The sequence below is a fragment of the Glycine soja genome, chromosome 4, assembly GCF_004193775.1.
Source record: "Glycine soja cultivar W05 chromosome 4, ASM419377v2, whole genome shotgun sequence".
Taxonomy (NCBI): domain Eukaryota; kingdom Viridiplantae; phylum Streptophyta; class Magnoliopsida; order Fabales; family Fabaceae; genus Glycine; species Glycine soja.
This window is the reverse complement of record NC_041005.1, coordinates 89372-106829: the sequence shown is the minus strand read 5'-3', so window position 1 is coordinate 106829 and position 17458 is coordinate 89372. Positions and strand designations below refer to the sequence as shown.

Below are 17458 nucleotides of genomic sequence, written 5' to 3'. Positions count from 1 at the left end.
CCTTATCATAATCATAAATGGACTTCTTTAAGGGATTAATTTGACGATCTATGATCATATTTAGGGATCATAGGTGTAATTTGAAGACTTATGACGATCATCTTTATTGAAAATTTCACATTGGCGAGTGATATGATCAAGTTTGTGTATATAAAAGAATAACTTTTACCTTATAAGTCAATTTTATAGGATTAAGTCATAACATATAATTTTACTTATTTTATCTATTTTTTAGAGAATCCTACTTGTTTTATCTTATGACAAACCCGTAACAACAAAAAAAATATTTTTCATATTTTTATTTATTATCCTACTTGTTTTATTTTTTGATTTACAAAGTTTTATCCTATGACAGACCCGTAACAAACAACAAACAACCACACAGAATAAAAAAATTACCTTTCTATTTACCTTATAAAAATGATTGATTTTTTTTATTATCAATTCTATTTATTCTTCCTAATAATAAAAAATATTCTATTAACTAATAATAAAAAAGAAAACAAAGATTCATTAGAACATTATAAAATAACAAATAATAGAACAAAACATATCCATTTTATCCTAATACCCTTTAGTGACCGATGACCAATTGACCATAATTTGAGTATTTTGCTCATCAATGCACAAATTTTCATCCTTTGGTGTGCATGCACACACATAAACCTTTACAATTCATTCTTACTCTTAACCTACCTATTTTATCTTATCTATCCTTATAATTTTATGGTAACCATTTGGGAGTGAAGACCACATATTGAAGAATAAAATACAATTATCATTATTCAAGAGTTGTGACGAATAAAATACAATTATCATCATTCAAGAGAGTTGCGTCTAACAATATACCTTTCAATTAATATTTTTGTGCTAATTTACTTGTGCATGCACTCATTTTTCCTCTATCAATGTCATCCTAACCACATACATATACCCCCCCTTAAAGGGACTATTCCCTCCCACCCTATTTATTATTCTCTTTTCAGAAAATTATTTATCTTTTTTATAAGATTTATTTTTTTAATTTTTAGATGCATTAATTATTTTTTTTTACTGAATAACCTTAATTAAATGGAAAGAGACAATTAATTTCAAAAATTAAGAATACTTTTGAAAGAACAATACACATTATTGACAATTTTAATACAATTAATTAAATTAATTACTTTTATTAGGGTACGAATTTTCTTATGGTGTGAATTAGTTAAAAAAAGGGACAAAAAGAGAGTAATTTGAAAATATTGAGGAATCATAAATGCATAATTTCCATCCCTTGGTTTGGGTGCGCACCACAAATCTTTCCTATCCGTTCCTATTCTTAACCTACTCTTTTTATCTTGTCTATCCTTATATTACCGTAATCATTATTTTGTCATTATTTTGTCATTAGGGAATGTAGATGTATTGAAGAATAACATGTACAATTTCGTTAATTCAAGAACCATATGACTAACTGTATCTTTCAGTGATTAGTAAAAGCAATTTATGTGCTAATTCACTTTGTCAATACAATCCTGAAAGCCAAGATTGAGTGTAAAGAAAAAGACACACGTTACTGAAAGAGTAAAGGCCAACTTCTGTTGATAGGTCTCTGAAGCTCTCAAAACAAACTTCTAGCACAAGCAAACTCTCAAAACAACCAAAGCAATGCATTAGAAACTAGAAGTTTACTTGCATTCCCTTAATTATCCAGTAGAAACAGGGCTGGTTCTATTTTCGCGGCACAGCCATACTTCCATGTATTGTACTTTCTATATACACCGGTGAGTTTCCCTGATCCAGCTTTCTGATGGAAAGTAACCATCAGCCTTGAGCATTCGCTGACAGCACGCAGAAAGAATATTTAGGTCACTCGAGAAAATTCAACAAGACATTTCAAAAACAACTCAAAGAAACTGATTACTATATATGTCATCAATTCAACAAGACATTGCAAAAACAACTCACAGAAGCTTCTCTTCTGAGTAATCAGTGTACCACTTGGTGGTCTTAGTCCATTGCTTAAACTGGTACAGACTACATTGAGCTGTGTAAATGGCAGCAGCAGCCAGCAAAGATGGTGAAAACTTCAGCATTTTGCATTCTACCAAGCAAAGCTCGACCAAGAAGAAGGACAAGAGCTCCAGCTGGCACAGTTTCACGAATCCTGTACTTGTTAGTTACTTTAGTGTTATAATAATCTTTGCAAATCAGAGGTACATTACTGACCTTTTTATCAGAATGAGCTGCCTTAAGAAATCTTCTCATGAACATGTATGGAGTAGGCATAGACAGCTTGAATTGCAAGATGTTCATCATTAATTTCTCCTATTGGCACATGTTTGATTAGATGCACTTCTCGAAATTGAAGGGAAGGAAAAAAAAAAGAACGATAATGCACAAAACCGACTTACCATATCTAAAACCTCATTTCTTGTATATGCCTTGTCTGTTATCAGAATAAAATCCTCAACGGTAGGAACTGTGACCTCCTCATACTTACAAGCTATTAGCATAGCTGTTACACCAACTAACTGAAGTTTATTTCTGATCACTGCCTGACGCTCCAAGAACCTGTCTATGAGATTGACAGTAAGGAACAACGTCTCCTCCAAAAGCTCAAATTTGTAGTGAACCTGTTAGATGATGCGACTAAGTTTGAGAGGCTCAATTTCAACACTTAAAAAAAGGAATTTCATTACAATCAGACTTGCCACATTCACTTGGACATGAGACATAGATTATGTACCTCAATAAGCCAGTCAATAAGAATTGCCCTCATCCTCTCATTAATGTCAAGTTGACTAGTCATGTAATTTGGAGAGACACAGCTCGAATTCTGCAAAAGAACTGATGGGTCAACATCATGCAACACCAGATTTTTCAATCAGTTAATTAACAGATCAAAACGAGGCCCAAAAGGTGATTAATCCCTTTTTATTTTACATTTTCCCATCTGATGAAGGAGCAATCTAAGACAGCTGAGAAAATCAAAAATAGGCTGTTGATGATGCAGCAGCGTCTGAGCAGAAATTGAATTGTTACCTCAATGTCCTTGTAGAAACTGTATATATCATCTATGTACTCAACCACTGCAAGTGGATCTTTCCTATCACAGGCATCGATGTCCAAAACAGGTTCCTCCTCCACATCTTCCATTTCAACTTCCTCCTGCACGGCACACCACATTATGATGTTGGGCCAAAAAACGAAAATCGAGTTGTTGAAAACACTTACTATCTTGTCAATTTCATCAAGCATGGCTTCAGTGTGCTTGACAAATACTGGAACGGCATCGTCACTGCCATCCCCATCGTCATCATCAATATCTACGATATCACAGTCTAACTTGCAACTCGGGTTCGGGGCCAACAGGTTCTGTTTCTTAGTTTCCTAACATAACAGCACAATCAGTGTTTATTTCAATACAAAGAGAGAGTAAACAAAAAAATCAAAATCCACATGTGGTATAAGGAGAGAGTACTTGAGGGAAGTGGTGCTGAATTGTGTGAGCCGTACACTTGCTGAATCATCAAAGAAATAATAAAAAAAAGGATGAATATAAATATTATGAATTGTAAAATATAAGAAAGGAGATTGGTTTGAAAATTGTTGGTACCGGGAAAGATCTAGTTTGTTGACTTGAGAATGAGGCATATTAACATTCTGACTGATGTTGCCGAGAGGCAGCCGGTGATGGAGGAGAGGCTTCATTCTTGGACCTTCTTCAATGAACGGGGAAATCAAACCTCCGATTAAATATTAAAATGAAAAGAACAACAAATAACAAACCAACCTTGAAGATTTGAAGAGGGTATGAGCGGAATCCGAGGCACACAGTTTTCCTTTGAGCCCTCCATCTGTATGTGCTGTCCAACCATGAACAAATCAGAAAACTGGGGAAAAGAAAAAGCCAAGATCGATAACAAAAATCAAGATAGAAGAGGACCCTTACGCGAATCCGAATAGGAGGAAGAAGAAGAAAGAAAAAAAAAAAAGAAGAATTGAAATGAATCTGAATATGGGGAGGCGACAGCACAGCCAACACTGAAAATAAAAAGGAATGACGAAAAGCGAATTTGAGACGGTGATGTCGTGGTGCGACTTGTGATTCAGACTAGCCGTTGCCCAACGCAACAACGGCTACTTATTGAAATTTCAAACTTACCAAACATTGTTAAGTTTGCCCAATCTTTCTTCTTTCTTCTTAAAAACTACTTTAAAGTTCAAGCTTTAAAAATAAAATAAAATGCAAGTTATTTGGTAGCAACTTCTATATTATTATTTAATAATGTATTTATAAAAGAAAAAAATATGAATAGAATTCATTAATGTCAATATTTATTAAAAATAATTCAATAAATAATCAAAAAGGTATTTAATAAATGTATTATTAAAACTAAGAAGTCAAAAACTTAACTACAGATAAGAAAATAAAAATCTAACATATAAACTAAATTTAAAGAATCAAAATCCTAAACATACTAAAATATTAAAATTTTATTTTACTACATTATTTACTCATTTTAAAACATTCTTATATTTTGTCATTAATACATTTAACAATTTTGATTTTAAAAATGTCAAAAAGTATTTTCATTTAAAAAAATTTAAAAATCTTAAATTTAAAGAATAATATATATATATATATATATATATATATGAAAATACCTTTTTTAACTATAATGTTTACTCGTTTCATTAACTTCATTTTATTTCATGTAATGAAAAATAAAAAATATTTTTTCATTTTGTAAAATAAATGTTTTTTTAAAAAAAATGGATGCCACACAATATATATGTGGATTGTTTAATAGGAAGTCGATGAAACACTCAAATTACAAAATTAAGAAAATAGTATTTTAAGTCGAGTTGAGATTCGAAAAAAATATTTGGTGAATAAACTTTATTGAAGTTATAAAAAGGATCTAATCGTACTAACTTAATTAAAAGCTGTTTTTTTTTTCAAATTTTGTTTTGCAAAACTAATTTTTTTTATTTTTGAAGCTTAAAAAACTCTTAAAACAAAACAAAAAAACTTACTTTTATAAAATGAAAGATAAAAGACAAAAAGCTTAAGAAAGGGCTCCCTCTAGTAACTTACTAGTCTTTGTGTGCAACGCACCATGTTTTTTTTTGTTGGACATCAAATATAATAATTAGTTAAATTATAATTTATATTTAATTCATGTCTTTTATTGGTATTTTTACAATGACCTTTGTAATTAAATATTGTTTATGAAAGTTAAAGAAATAAATTTTTATATTTTAACATTTGTATAAAAATTTAATTATTTAAATTGACTACTTTTAATTGAGTAACATATTTATTATTTTTAATTAAAAATGATAATTCCTTAATTGATTAGTTTTTATGATATATATATATATATATATATATTATATTTTTTATTTTCTTTTGATTTTTTTTAATCCTTCAATTCATTAGAAAAAAAATGAAAAAAAGAACTTGACTGATCCAAAGTTTAGTTATGAGATCAGTAAAATTTATTCAATAATTATTTTTATTAGGAAGGGAACTTAAATAGTATTTAAATAATTTTATCTTAATTTTAACACATTAATTATTTATCTTCAGTTACTTATTTTTTTTTCTTTAAACATATTAAATCTAAATAATTTCACCACAAATAATTAGAAAAGAATATGATATTAAATATTTGGTTATCAGTAAAACTCACTTTTTGAATAATGTTTATTACTTGTATCAACTTTATTTCTAATACAAATCCTCTCGATGGCTAATCAATTGTTCTGTCATATGCAACCTAACATTAACATTAAACTTAAGTTACCCGCTGGAGGTAGCTTCCATGATAAGTTACTCTGAGCTTCTTCTATCATGCGATTGCTAGAGAAAATGAGTTGCTGCTCTAGTAATAATGGATGAAATTCCAGAGACTCCAAAGAATCATCGCAAATATTGCCTGGGAGTCAGCATTTGAGGAGGTTAAGATCGAGAAACAAGCCTCCTCAAAACATGTTGCCAACATTTTTCACCTACCTCACATCCGAAGAAGATATGCCAAGTTTGCTCCAGACCTCTATCACAATGAAGACAAACAGCTGGACTGTACTGGAGCTTTTCAAAACACCCAAAAGAAATTATAAGCTATCAAGTTATATATATATATATATATATATATATATATATATATATATATATATATATATATATATATATATATATATATATATATTTGAAGATAGATTGTAATTTTGATTCCCCTTAAATTCTTAGATTCTTGTTTTTTTCTCTTTCAATTATAGTCTTTACATTTTAAAAATTCATAATTTTGATATATTTTTTATTTTACATACATTTATTTTAAAATTCATCCAATTAAATCTTAAATTTAACATATTTATTCAAGTTCTCTCATTTAATTAATTAAAATATAAAAAACATACAAAATTGATAACTGAACTAAAATTGTGAATTTTAATAAAAAAAAAGGCCAAAATTAAAATAAAAAACTAAAGGAGGATCACAATTATAATTTTTATTTGTTAAGAATAAAATTTCAATTTAACCACGTATAAAAAGAAAAAAGAATTATGAGTATAAACAAATGTGTGTGTTTTTTTTTTATTGACAACAATATATCCTATAATTAAAAGTCTTGAGACTAATATTTATCTAAAGTAGAGTGTCATTTAAGAAGAAAAAAAAATCATCTCCCCACGTGTGTGGCTTTATTTAGATAATATTCTTTTCATTTATTACATTACATTATTCCATGTATATATGGTCTGACCATACAATAGTATTCTTAATAAGTTTTGTTTTTCTTTCTCATGCAATCGATTAATTGAAGGTCCTCTGCCCAAAAAAAAAATGGAAAAAGAAATAGTATTCAAATTAAGAAGAATAGTAAATGATTAATGTGTTTTTTTGGTGAATGAATTACATGATCAATGTTAATAGTTAATGAAACTGCAACAAAAACTATAGTAATTTTAAAATTTGACTTTTATTTTATAAGAATCTTCTTAAAGTTTTCCACCCAAAACTTGTTGATTTGGGACTAGGAGATAGGTAAATAATGTTGATTGGATATTTAAGTAGAAGTACTGATGGGACGGGAGGAGCAGTGACGGAGGTCAACTCGCTCTAAACTTTTCCTTCCGTTCACTCGCCTCGCTCATCCTCGCCGTCACAGTCACCTCCACCGATCATGTTCTAGACTTCTCTCTCTCTCTCAGGTCCTCTCTCTCTCTCTCTTTAACATTTTTTACTTCAAAAACTCCTATTGCTTTTGGCTAAATGTGTTTTTTGGTGATACATTGGGATGAGATTCCTCTTTAACATTGACAGAAACTATTACTATTTTTATGGAGATAGATGGAAGTAACAAAGAATCACTATAATACTCAGGATAGAAATAATAAATTACATTACATGTCAATGAATGCTTGCTTTATCTGGGAATCGAGCGCGTTTAATCGGAGAAATTCCTCAAACTGTAAGCATTTTGATTTCGTGATTAAGCTTCGGTTCCTCAGTATTGATTGGATGGATCTGCTCTTGGGATGTAGGCCTAGGGTTTCCACAGCCAAACCAGGCAACATACAAGTTAAAATATAAATAAATTAGATAAAATCTCAATACTCCTGTCGCAGCCAAAAAAACCACTTCATAGTTCATATGGCGCAGGAACCCTAAATAAAAACAACTATAGCTGGCATAAATAGTAATCATATATGCAATAAGCCCAAACAGAAACCCAACATTTAACTATAATTGACCCCATTAGTAATCATCTTTTGAGACTTGTATAGTTTACAGAATACAGAGCTTATCTCCCTATTCCCCATGCCTGGTTACTTTGTCTGAGCAGTATGATTGGTCTACTTCTGGATTGCTATTTTGGATTCTGTTAATCTAAAACTAGCATGCATCTACTCCTTAGAAGTGTGGGGAATTTTCATGATTACTTTTATTTTTAATAAAGCAAATGCATATTTACTCAGAGAAATTCTAGCTACACACTCCTTTGAACATTATCTACTATTGGCCAAAATTTATTAGAATTCACTAAATTGTGTGGGTCACATCTTTCATTTAAAGAGTCTTATGATTTTGTAGTTTTCAATAAATTTTAATCAATTATAGAGAGTGTGTTAGAAGACGTGTATTTTTGAGTGCCTTGCTAGCACTCCAATAATTCTGACTTTTTTTAGTGATATTAACTCTTACATTAATAAACTGTTTGGCTCAAAGGAGGGGAAGGGAAGGGAGGGGAGGGATTTCGGTTAGACAATATATTTGGTTGAGAGGAGAGGAGGCGAGGGGAGGGGTTCTAAAAATAAATTTACTTTTGTATCCTTATAATTTTAAATTTTAAAACATACATATTTTAGTCATTTCAGTTTAAATGTTTTAAATTCCCTTCCCCTCCTCAGTCCCCTCCAAATCCCCCCAATATTGGAGGGGAGAAAAAATTAGATGAGGGATTTTGCTCCCCTCCCATCCTAAAAATTGAACCAAACAACAAAAGCTCAAAAAAATCCCTCCCCTTCCCTCCGATTCCCTCCAATCAATCACTATATAAAACAGTTTGATAATAAGATACACAAAAGGAAGAAACATGATGACCAACTATGCCGAAATTTGTTAGCTTGAAAGAAGAAGAAAATCTGTACAGTAACTTGTGAGTGTAAACAATATCAATTTCAGACCAACACAAATAAGAAAATAAATTAGTTCTTTATCTTCCAATTACAGTAGGTCCATCCTCCTATTTATTTTATCACAACAATTCTTAGCTTTTGTTTGCTAGAGCTAATTGATAAGCGCTCAAGCACTTGGAGAACCCTCCCTTAAAAGTTAGTTGACAAGAGGGAACAACCAAGCCACTTAAGTACTCCACCAAGCATCCTATCATACTACTTGATGTGGGGCTTAGGCACCCCATAATACACAAGTCCCTATCATGGTACCACCCTTGAGAGTTGATGTCCTAGTGGCTGCACTCTACAAATGCTTCACTCCTCCTTTCTAGTCAGTTCCTTCATAGTTAGCACTTTCTAAGACGTCGGCAATCAGCTCTGATAGGAATTGATATGCACCCAAGCACTTGGGGAACCCTCTCTTAAAAGCTAGCTGTAAAAGGGGAGATCAAATTCACTTAGGTACTTAATTGAGCATCCTATACTATTCGATGCAAGACTTAGGCACCCTATAATACCCACATCCCTATCACTAACGTACATCATATATGCTCAATTTTTTCTTTTAAGATAAAGGGTACATGTATCCCTCAATTAAGTGAGTAAATGAAACACACATGGAACATCAGTTTTAATAAATCACAGAAGAAAAACAAAACTTCCATTTGCTCTTGGCTTCAAACTAGAGAGATATAGTTGAAGGACAAGGCTCCTCTAAAGTAGCAAGTTAAGATTGTATTAACCCTTCTTTTACATTAAATTAAAGTGCATCCTACTTTTAACACATTAAAAGTCAAGGGTGGATACACCCTCACTTGATCAATTCAGAGACAATTCACTTTAGAGGAACTTTTTTCCGCAGTAGATTTAGGCCTTGTTTGCCTATCTGAAATAATTGTCCCCTGGAAAAAACCAGAAGGAAACTTGGATATTAAAGGGGATTGTATGAAAGAGAAATTTATTATCATTAGAAATGACTTGTATGCAGACTTGAAGATAGCTTTGTATAAAAACAGAAGCTGCCAACCTATATCGGGAGAATAACACTTTTGAAAATGGAAAACTGGGGGGATGTGCAACCAAATGTTCCAATTTCCAAGGGAGATTGGGAAGATATGTCTAGCTGGAAAGAAAACAGAAGTACAGAAATACAGTGTATGTAGTGACAGCATCCTCCCAAAAATATTTAAGAACTTTCATATGAATTATGAAATGATACGAGTTTGGGCCCATGAAGTGCCCATGCTCTATTTCACCCACTCCATTAGGTTGAAGTGTGACAACAGGTTTGTATTACACTTGTACATGTCCTATATTAGAATAAATAGGAGTATAAGGTTAATTTTATATAACAATGATCCAAAGACCTACTAGTGGGGTGTTTTTCCTTTTCTCTTTTACATCCAATCTCCAAATTTCAAACTGTTATAAGAGCTGTACCATTCATCTTGAGCAATGTCCATAGGGGCATCCGCTGTAGAGTTTTCAAAAGATTGATCTGATCTCTGTTGTGTCCCCTCTTTCTTCATAATTTAACACCAGATAAATTTTTTCCTTTCTGATTTCAGTAGTCTCAAGTTTCATCCTCTTGTCTCTCTCTTCATCATCAAACGATTTCCCTGTCAACACCGGTTCTGGTGTTCTTCAAATTTAGACATTTAGTGACTTAAAAAACCTTAAGCCTTTCTTTACTCATACATATGATATTCAGACTTGACGCCTGAACATCAATATCTAGAGTACAAGTTAGGTGACTCCTTGTTTGACGATTGCAGAGCATGTGGTTTATCTTGAAAATTGACAAATGGGGACTTGTTTCCAGAAACATCATGTTTCCTTTGCAACCTAATATCATGTTTTTCAGGACAGCTGGAGATGATTCAACAAGGTATAGATTCTAAATTTTGTGAGTATAGTCTGGGCAATTGTAAAATGGACTTGCCTAATCGTGATAAACAACTGACTGTTGCTGTGAAGACAGCATTGAGAGATCTGCAAAATGATAATAAAATCATGGTGCCAACCTCTGTTGGAAGCTCTTCATTTTTAAAGGATAAGGATCCTGGTACTGATTCTAATAGAGTTTCTGGCACCAAGAGACCCTTGTCTGACTACCCATTGAATCACCAGCTCCAACAATCTCCAAGCAATAATGCTGCAAATGGACATCTTGTGTATGTCCGTAGAAAATCAGAAGCAGAATTGAGCAAGGGCATTGCTTATGAAAATCCAAGTATTAATGCTTATTGTTCACATTCTAGGCAACTTTGTTGTGAAGAGGAGACTGCTCAACCAAAATCTCAGATAAAGGAGCCACCTCAGTTAAAGGAACCTAAGGCTTCTTGCTTCCCAGCATTTGCACCTTTTCCTATGGCTTCTTCAATGAACTCATCTGGAAAGCCTTCAGTTCCTATTTCTCTTGGGAAATCTGCCAAGAAATTAGCACCAGTTGAGTCCAATTATGTGACAGCTTCTTCTGGCCCAACTACTATTGGTAATCCAAAGGGATTAAAAAATTTGCACTGGGACGAGCGATACCAACAATTGCAGATGTTTTTGAGGAAATTGGACCAATCAGATCGAGAGGAATATATCCAAAGTATGTCCAGGAACCATAAAATAATCCTTCAAATGCTTTCTTATGAAATTCTTGATATTTTATATAGCTGATATCATCCTTTGGCAGTGCTTCACTCCCTGTCCTCAGTTGAACTTAGCAAACATGCTGTTGAGTTAGAGAAGAGATCAATTCAGCTTTCGTTAGAGGAAGGTAATGAAATTGTTGTTGTGCATGTTTCCTTTCTTATCATCATGAGTTAGAGTTGATACATTCCATTACTTGTTTACGCTTATCAGTTTGTTATCTCTATTAACTTAATGCTTTATAGTTTATTCTTCTCCTCCCTATCTTGCTTCCAGCTATATTTTATACCGTCAGAACTTTAACATTTTTTTTCTTTTCTCATATTCATGTTTTTTTTATAAAAAAAAAAAAAAGAAAGAGCTTCAACACTACAATTGGCATATCATCCTTATCGTCACGAGTCTGTATGGGGGAATATGGAAATGATATATTTACATTTTGTTAGAATTGTAGCTGTCAGCATCCCCAACCTGCGTACATGCATCTATATCTATGAAAATATTTTCAGCAACAATTTGTGTTTTAGTTTTAGCAAACACGTATATTTTGAGAAAACAAGAAGCTGATAATTTTTTTGTCACATATTTACCATGACGACAGCTAAAGAATTGCAGCGTGTTGCTGTTTTAAATGTCTTGGGTAAATCAGTGAAAAACTTCAAAGCACCCGCAGATTATGACGAATGTTCAGACAAGTTGAAGACATTATCATGATCTTCCCCATTTGGGCTGCTGTAAATTTCCTCAGACAGAGAAAACATTTTGATTATTGTGCTTAGTTTACTAAGAAAGTATCTAGCACCTCCTTGTTCACGAAAATCAAAAAACGGCGATTACAGTTTGGATACCTTGTGCTCATCCTTGCATTGCAGTTGCAGATAATCAGAAGTTAACATTCTCTGTTTTCTTAAAATGATGTTAGGCTTAGCGCTTGAATGCCAGCGATATCCACGTTCAGATCTTGCGTAAGTAAACAATTATTGCAAGGGGAATTAAAAAGTTATAGGTTAGGTTGGCTCATTTCAATCGTATTTTTATTTTTATATATTTTCTTTTGGCACGAAATACTTGCTTTTTTGTTAACTTGATGCTAATATTTTGTAAGGTTAGAAGTAGAACAGAAAGTATCTAACGGGTTGTTGTTTTGGGCATTTTTGTCTAGCAAAATACTAATTTTAAGTCAAATCTGTATATTTAAATACATCTTTACTAACACATCTTTGTAAAATTATAAAACAAAAAATAAATATATTAAATTTCATAATAATATTAAAGAAGTGTAAATTGTAAACCTAATATCCATACTAGACATGAGATATATTGTATTAGTTTGTATGATCTCAAAATATTATACTTTTTAAAATAAAAGCAAATACTGACTATAAGATTTTATATTTATGAACGTTTAATTCATTTAAAATTTGACATTTGTGATCAACAAGATGGTATCATGTGAAACCTAAAGGGTTAATGCAGTCGTATAAAATCTTGTTGCGTTCACGTGAGTTAGAATAATCTATTTAATAAAAAAAATATATGTTTGATTCTCGTGCAAACTTTTCTTGAATGAGTGGTAGTCAAATATTTTTAATGGCAAAAATCTATGTTTAATTCTCATATATAAAATTTTCTTGGATTAATGGTAACCAAGCATTGCGAGTAGATTCATTATTAATTAAGTAGATTGGAAATACATGTGATAACTTATAACCAAAAAAAATAATATCATATAATTCAATGGTTGTAATTAGTGATATTCATAAAGAAGTTTTTTTAAACAACTTTTTTCTTCTGTCTAACTTATGTTTTAAACTATATATTTTGAAAATTATATAAACTAATTGATAATTTTTTTAACGAAAAACTAACTAATTGATAAATATTATTTTATTGTCAATGTATTGTTTAATTGAAATAAAAATAAAAAATATAAATTGGAATACAAATATTTATAATTATGAGAGGACATGCATAACATGTCGTAATAAATAAGTAGCTTAAATTTAAGATAAAAATAGTGTTTTTTTATAATAAAAAAATGAATGAAATTAGAAGTATACAAGACTAAGTAACTGAGATATGGAAGTAAAAAAAAGAAACTGAGATATGAGTAAGAACATAGCATAAAAATAAAAGTAATTAAAGTTAAGATTTAAGAAAAACAAGAAATATTAATCTCTAAAGAAAATTTAAAAATAGTTAATAATTTGAAAATTTTAAAAATTATAAATAATAAATAAATTGAAAAATTATGTATTATATGAGAGAGATTATAATAAAAAAATGTTGTTATATTTATCATTTTGAGAATTCAAATTCATAATATAAGGGTTTATTATAATTTATAGGATTATAATTTTAGTCACTATAAATATTATAAATTATGATTTCAGTTCCTATGTAATTTTAGAGAATTATTAATGATATATTTTTGATATATTTAATTATTGGTTTAAATTTATTAAAAATTATAAAATTATTAAGAGATACTTATAAACCCCTAAGTCTACCTGTCACACCCTCACTCTCCCATGCTCCCTCTCCCATGCTCCCTCTCCCTAACTTCCCATTCCTGTCTCCATTTTTTTTCCCTCTCCCGCAGTCCGCTCCCTTCAATTTCCCTTTCTTTTTCTTGTTTTTTTCTCTCCCCTCTCCTGTTTCCTTCTTCTTCTTTTCTTTTCTTTTCTTTTCTTTTTTTTTTCATTTCTCTCTCCTGCACCATCTTTCCTTTTTTTTTCTCTCTCTCTCTATATTTTTTATCCTTCTCTCTTATTTCTTTGTTTTTATATATTTTTTATTTTTACATTCTTATATTTTTTTCTTTTGTTTTTATTATATTTTTCTTTCTTTTAAATTTTTATCTTTTTATAAGAATAATAATTATATTATGAAGTTCAAATTTTTAAATTGAACATTAATTAAAATCTAAATAGTGGATATATTTATTAAATATTATTTTGGCTCTATGTTTAATAATTTTATATACTAAAATTGGGTTGATTAATATTTATCTAATAATGTTCATTTTTTTTACTTAAATACATAATAAATATATTAAGTTATCATATTAATTATATTTTTTTTCCTAAAAATTAATTTAAATATAATTAGTTAATATATTTACTGCAAAATAATATTTTGACTTTATGTTAAATAATTGATAAGTAATGTCATAAATTAAGTTAATTTTAATTTTTTTAATGATAAAAATAATAAGTATCAATTAGAGGAGACAATCTTGCTTTCAGTTCAATTAACAATCTCTTTCTCTAAATATTTAACACAATTTCATTAAGACTAAACTTTTCTTTTACTTTTAAATCCTATAGTCTTTTTATAATAAGTCATTTAATATAAGTTAAAATAAATTTATAAAATAATATTTTTGTTGAATAATATTTATGTCATGAAGTTGAATTTTTTATACTAAACATTAATTTAGATCTAATTAGTTAATATATTTTTTATAAAATATTATTTTGACTCTATGTTTAATAACTACATATACTAAAATTTGGTTGGTTAATATTTATATAACAATGATATTTTTTACGTGAATATCAAATAAAAATTAAAACTAATTTATAATATATATTTTCATTACAAGATAGTTTTAAATTACTTTATTAATAATATAATAATAATTAAATTACTTTTAGTTTATTTAATGGATCACAAGTATTATTCACATGAGATGTCTTATTTTATTTAGAGGAGATAAATCTTATAAACTTTATTTTTACTAAAAAATGGTATAAAATAATTTTATAGATGAGTATATTATAAATAATATTTATACAATGAAGTTAAATTTTTTATACTAAATATTAATTTAAATATAATTAATTAATATATTTGTTAGAAAATAATATTTTTATACTACACAATAATTTAAATTTAAATAATTAATATATTTGTTCTAAAATAATATTTTTATAATACACAATAATTTAAATTTAATTAATCAATATATTTATTACTAAATAATATTTTGATTATCTTTTAATTATAATAACATATTGTTATAACTAATATATTAGACAATTTAATAGATATCAACTTAATACATTTTTTTCTCATGAAATGATGATAATACTAAACACCTATAATAATACATCTTAAGTAATAAAATATAATTATCTATTTGAGCTTAAAATGATGATTTATTTTGCAATATCAATTTCAATAATTTTCGTCTAATTTAATTAATTTATACATTTTAAAATATTTGTTATCAATTATAACATTATAAAATTTATAATTTTTTATTTACAATATAACTGTAAAAAATTAAATTATTTTATCATTTCATATTTAAAATTTTAAAATATATAAATTTAATAAAAGTTAAATTTATTTCATTTTTCTATACATAATAAATTTCTCATATAATGTTATAAATATTTTAAATTAAATATTTGTGTAATTATAATTAAAATATTTTTTCTCCTTGAATACTCTCTCAATCTTTTTCCATTTTTGAGAGATTTATTAGCTGAACTATGTTTAGTCCAATGAAAATATCTAATTTTATGAACAATTGTATTTTAAACATGCGTCACAATAAGAATAATCCATGTGAATGCACAAGTATCTTGCTAGTTAAATGTAAAGTGACAACTACTTAAATTTTCAATTTTAAAATTTCTTTTACTAATACTACAGGATGTGTTTAAAAAAAATTGTGTTAAAAATATGTTACTGAAAATTTTCAAGATTTTATTTGTTTATAATTGTTTTATAACGAGTTATGCCTTTTTCAAGAGGAAAGGTGTATGGTATCTCTTTCGCGTGCAAAGGGAGGCTGATGTTTATTAGGCTGTAGACTTGTAGTTGCGTGCAATAAGCCAATAAAAGATATAGAATCTCGCTCTTGATGTTGGCAATTGGTCGGGATGGATCTAGAGTATATTTTTAGGTTGCTTATTGTAAAATTACTTGTATATGTTATTATTATGATAATGGTTAGGGTTAATTAGTTGTATTTATTATAATGATTAAGGCTTGTTATTATTATAATGGTTAATGTTATGATCAATGTAAAATGGTATAAAACTAATTGTGTATTTATTATTATTAGGCTAATAACAAAGGTTATTATCATTTAAAAAATAATTTTAATTTTATTTGTAAAAATAATAATTTAAAAAAATATATTATTTATTAAAAGTTTGATATTTCAACAATTACAAATAATAAAAATATCAGCCACTTTTAATAAATAGATTTCTGCATAAGGATTACGCAACTACGTTTATTAGGATTAGGTTTGTAAAAGGACCTACTTGAACAGCTATATCAAATTCTTGTCTTGATCATTTTGACCAGACGATTCACAATCCGAAAAGTATAAATACTTGTCATTCTCAGCTGAACGGTCTGAGAAGGCTTTTTAGTTTTATCATGCAATTTTCATCATTTTGATCAATTTATTTCAAAATAGCTTTTAAACAAAAGGAAAATTATTATATAATGGGTATTTGTTTCCTATACTTTCACTACGCATTTTACACTTCCAATTATATTTCAAAAAACTTCCCAAAATAAATATTTACATTCTAAGGACTTTTTGAAATGGAGAATTGCAATGAAAGTACAGGATGCACTAGCCTATATACTGTAATATGCATTGCCTGGCTTAAAAGAGACGTAAAATACACGATTGTATTTAATTGTTCCCACTTCCCAGTGATTCGTTGAAAAAAGTTCCAAGTGTCTGGCATACATCAATTTTGGAAAATAATGTTAAAAAAATCTCTGGAATTTTCTTTTGCTGAATAAAAACTCTGGAAATAGGGAAAATATTTTTTGAAATAAAATAAAAAAATTATGCACTAATAATGAAAAATTACTTTAAATAATCATCTAATTACAACTAATCATACATTATAAATTTATTAATATTTAAAATAATTATTTTAAAATAATTTAAACGATAATTTATTATTAGGTATTTTATATTAAAAATATATAGACATTAAAATCATAAAATAATTCTAATAATTGGCCAGAAGAATATTGTGCGTGCATGTAAACCTGATTTTCTTTACAAATACAAATGAAAATTATTAATTTTTATTGCAGACGTAATTCAGATTCATGAGTATCCACCGTGGACCCCTTTCTATTTGCATTTAGTATT

At 28.8% G+C, this 17458-nt stretch overlaps 2 protein-coding genes across 6 annotated transcripts; one reads left to right on the top strand and one right to left on the bottom strand.

Moving 5' to 3' along the window:
- Window positions 1-1402: 1402 nt before the first annotated feature.
- Window positions 1403-4108, bottom strand: LOC114408365 (G2/mitotic-specific cyclin-2-like). The gene is made up of 11 exons (XM_028371386.1): window positions 3935-4108; window positions 3776-3848; window positions 3599-3704; window positions 3464-3503; window positions 3217-3372; window positions 3025-3150; window positions 2729-2818; window positions 2394-2615; window positions 2209-2307; window positions 1948-2126; window positions 1403-1820 (listed from the first exon to the last, which is right to left on the bottom strand). Exons 2-11 carry the CDS (start codon window positions 3837-3839, stop codon window positions 1682-1684), a joined length of 1221 nt encoding a protein of 406 aa, XP_028227187.1. The 5' UTR covers window positions 3840-3848; window positions 3935-4108; the 3' UTR covers window positions 1403-1681.
- Window positions 4109-7029: 2921 nt separating this feature from the next.
- Window positions 7030-12467, top strand: LOC114408363. 5 transcript variants are annotated; one of them, XM_028371383.1, is made up of 4 exons: window positions 7030-7206; window positions 10543-11272; window positions 11360-11443; window positions 11918-12467. In XM_028371383.1, the coding sequence occupies exons 2-4, from the start codon at window positions 10549-10551 to the stop codon at window positions 12028-12030; spliced, it is 921 nt and encodes a 306-aa protein (XP_028227184.1). In that variant the 5' UTR covers window positions 7030-7206; window positions 10543-10548; the 3' UTR covers window positions 12031-12467. The 5 variants fall into 5 exon arrangements, with proteins under 5 accessions (XP_028227184.1, XP_028227182.1, XP_028227186.1 ...); XM_028371381.1 differs by having other exon boundaries at window positions 7036-7206; window positions 10538-11272; XM_028371385.1 differs by having other exon boundaries at window positions 7048-7206; window positions 10449-11272.
- The last annotated feature ends 4991 nt before the right edge of the window (window positions 12468-17458 follow it).

Bases quoted from the DNA above. Each gene is read 5' to 3' on its own strand.
- LOC114408365 (XM_028371386.1), bottom strand. From the start codon at position 3,839: ATGGAGGGCTCAAAGGAAAACTGTGTGCCTCGGATTCCGCTCATACCC. The intron at 3,373-3,463 runs GTACTCTCTCCT...CTGTTATGTTAG, and splicing joins TTCAGCACCACTTCCCTCAA to GAAACTAAGAAACAGAACCT. The intron at 1,821-1,947 runs GTGAGTTGTTTT...GCGTGCTGTCAG, and splicing joins TACTCAGAAGAGAAGCTTCT to CGAATGCTCAAGGCTGATGG.
- LOC114408363 (XM_028371383.1), top strand. From the start codon at position 10,549: ATGATTCAACAAGGTATAGATTCTAAATTTTGTGAGTATAGTCTGGGC. The intron at 11,273-11,359 runs GTATGTCCAGGA...ATCCTTTGGCAG, and splicing joins TCGAGAGGAATATATCCAAA to TGCTTCACTCCCTGTCCTCA. The intron at 11,444-11,917 runs GTAATGAAATTG...CCATGACGACAG, and splicing joins TCAGCTTTCGTTAGAGGAAG to CTAAAGAATTGCAGCGTGTT.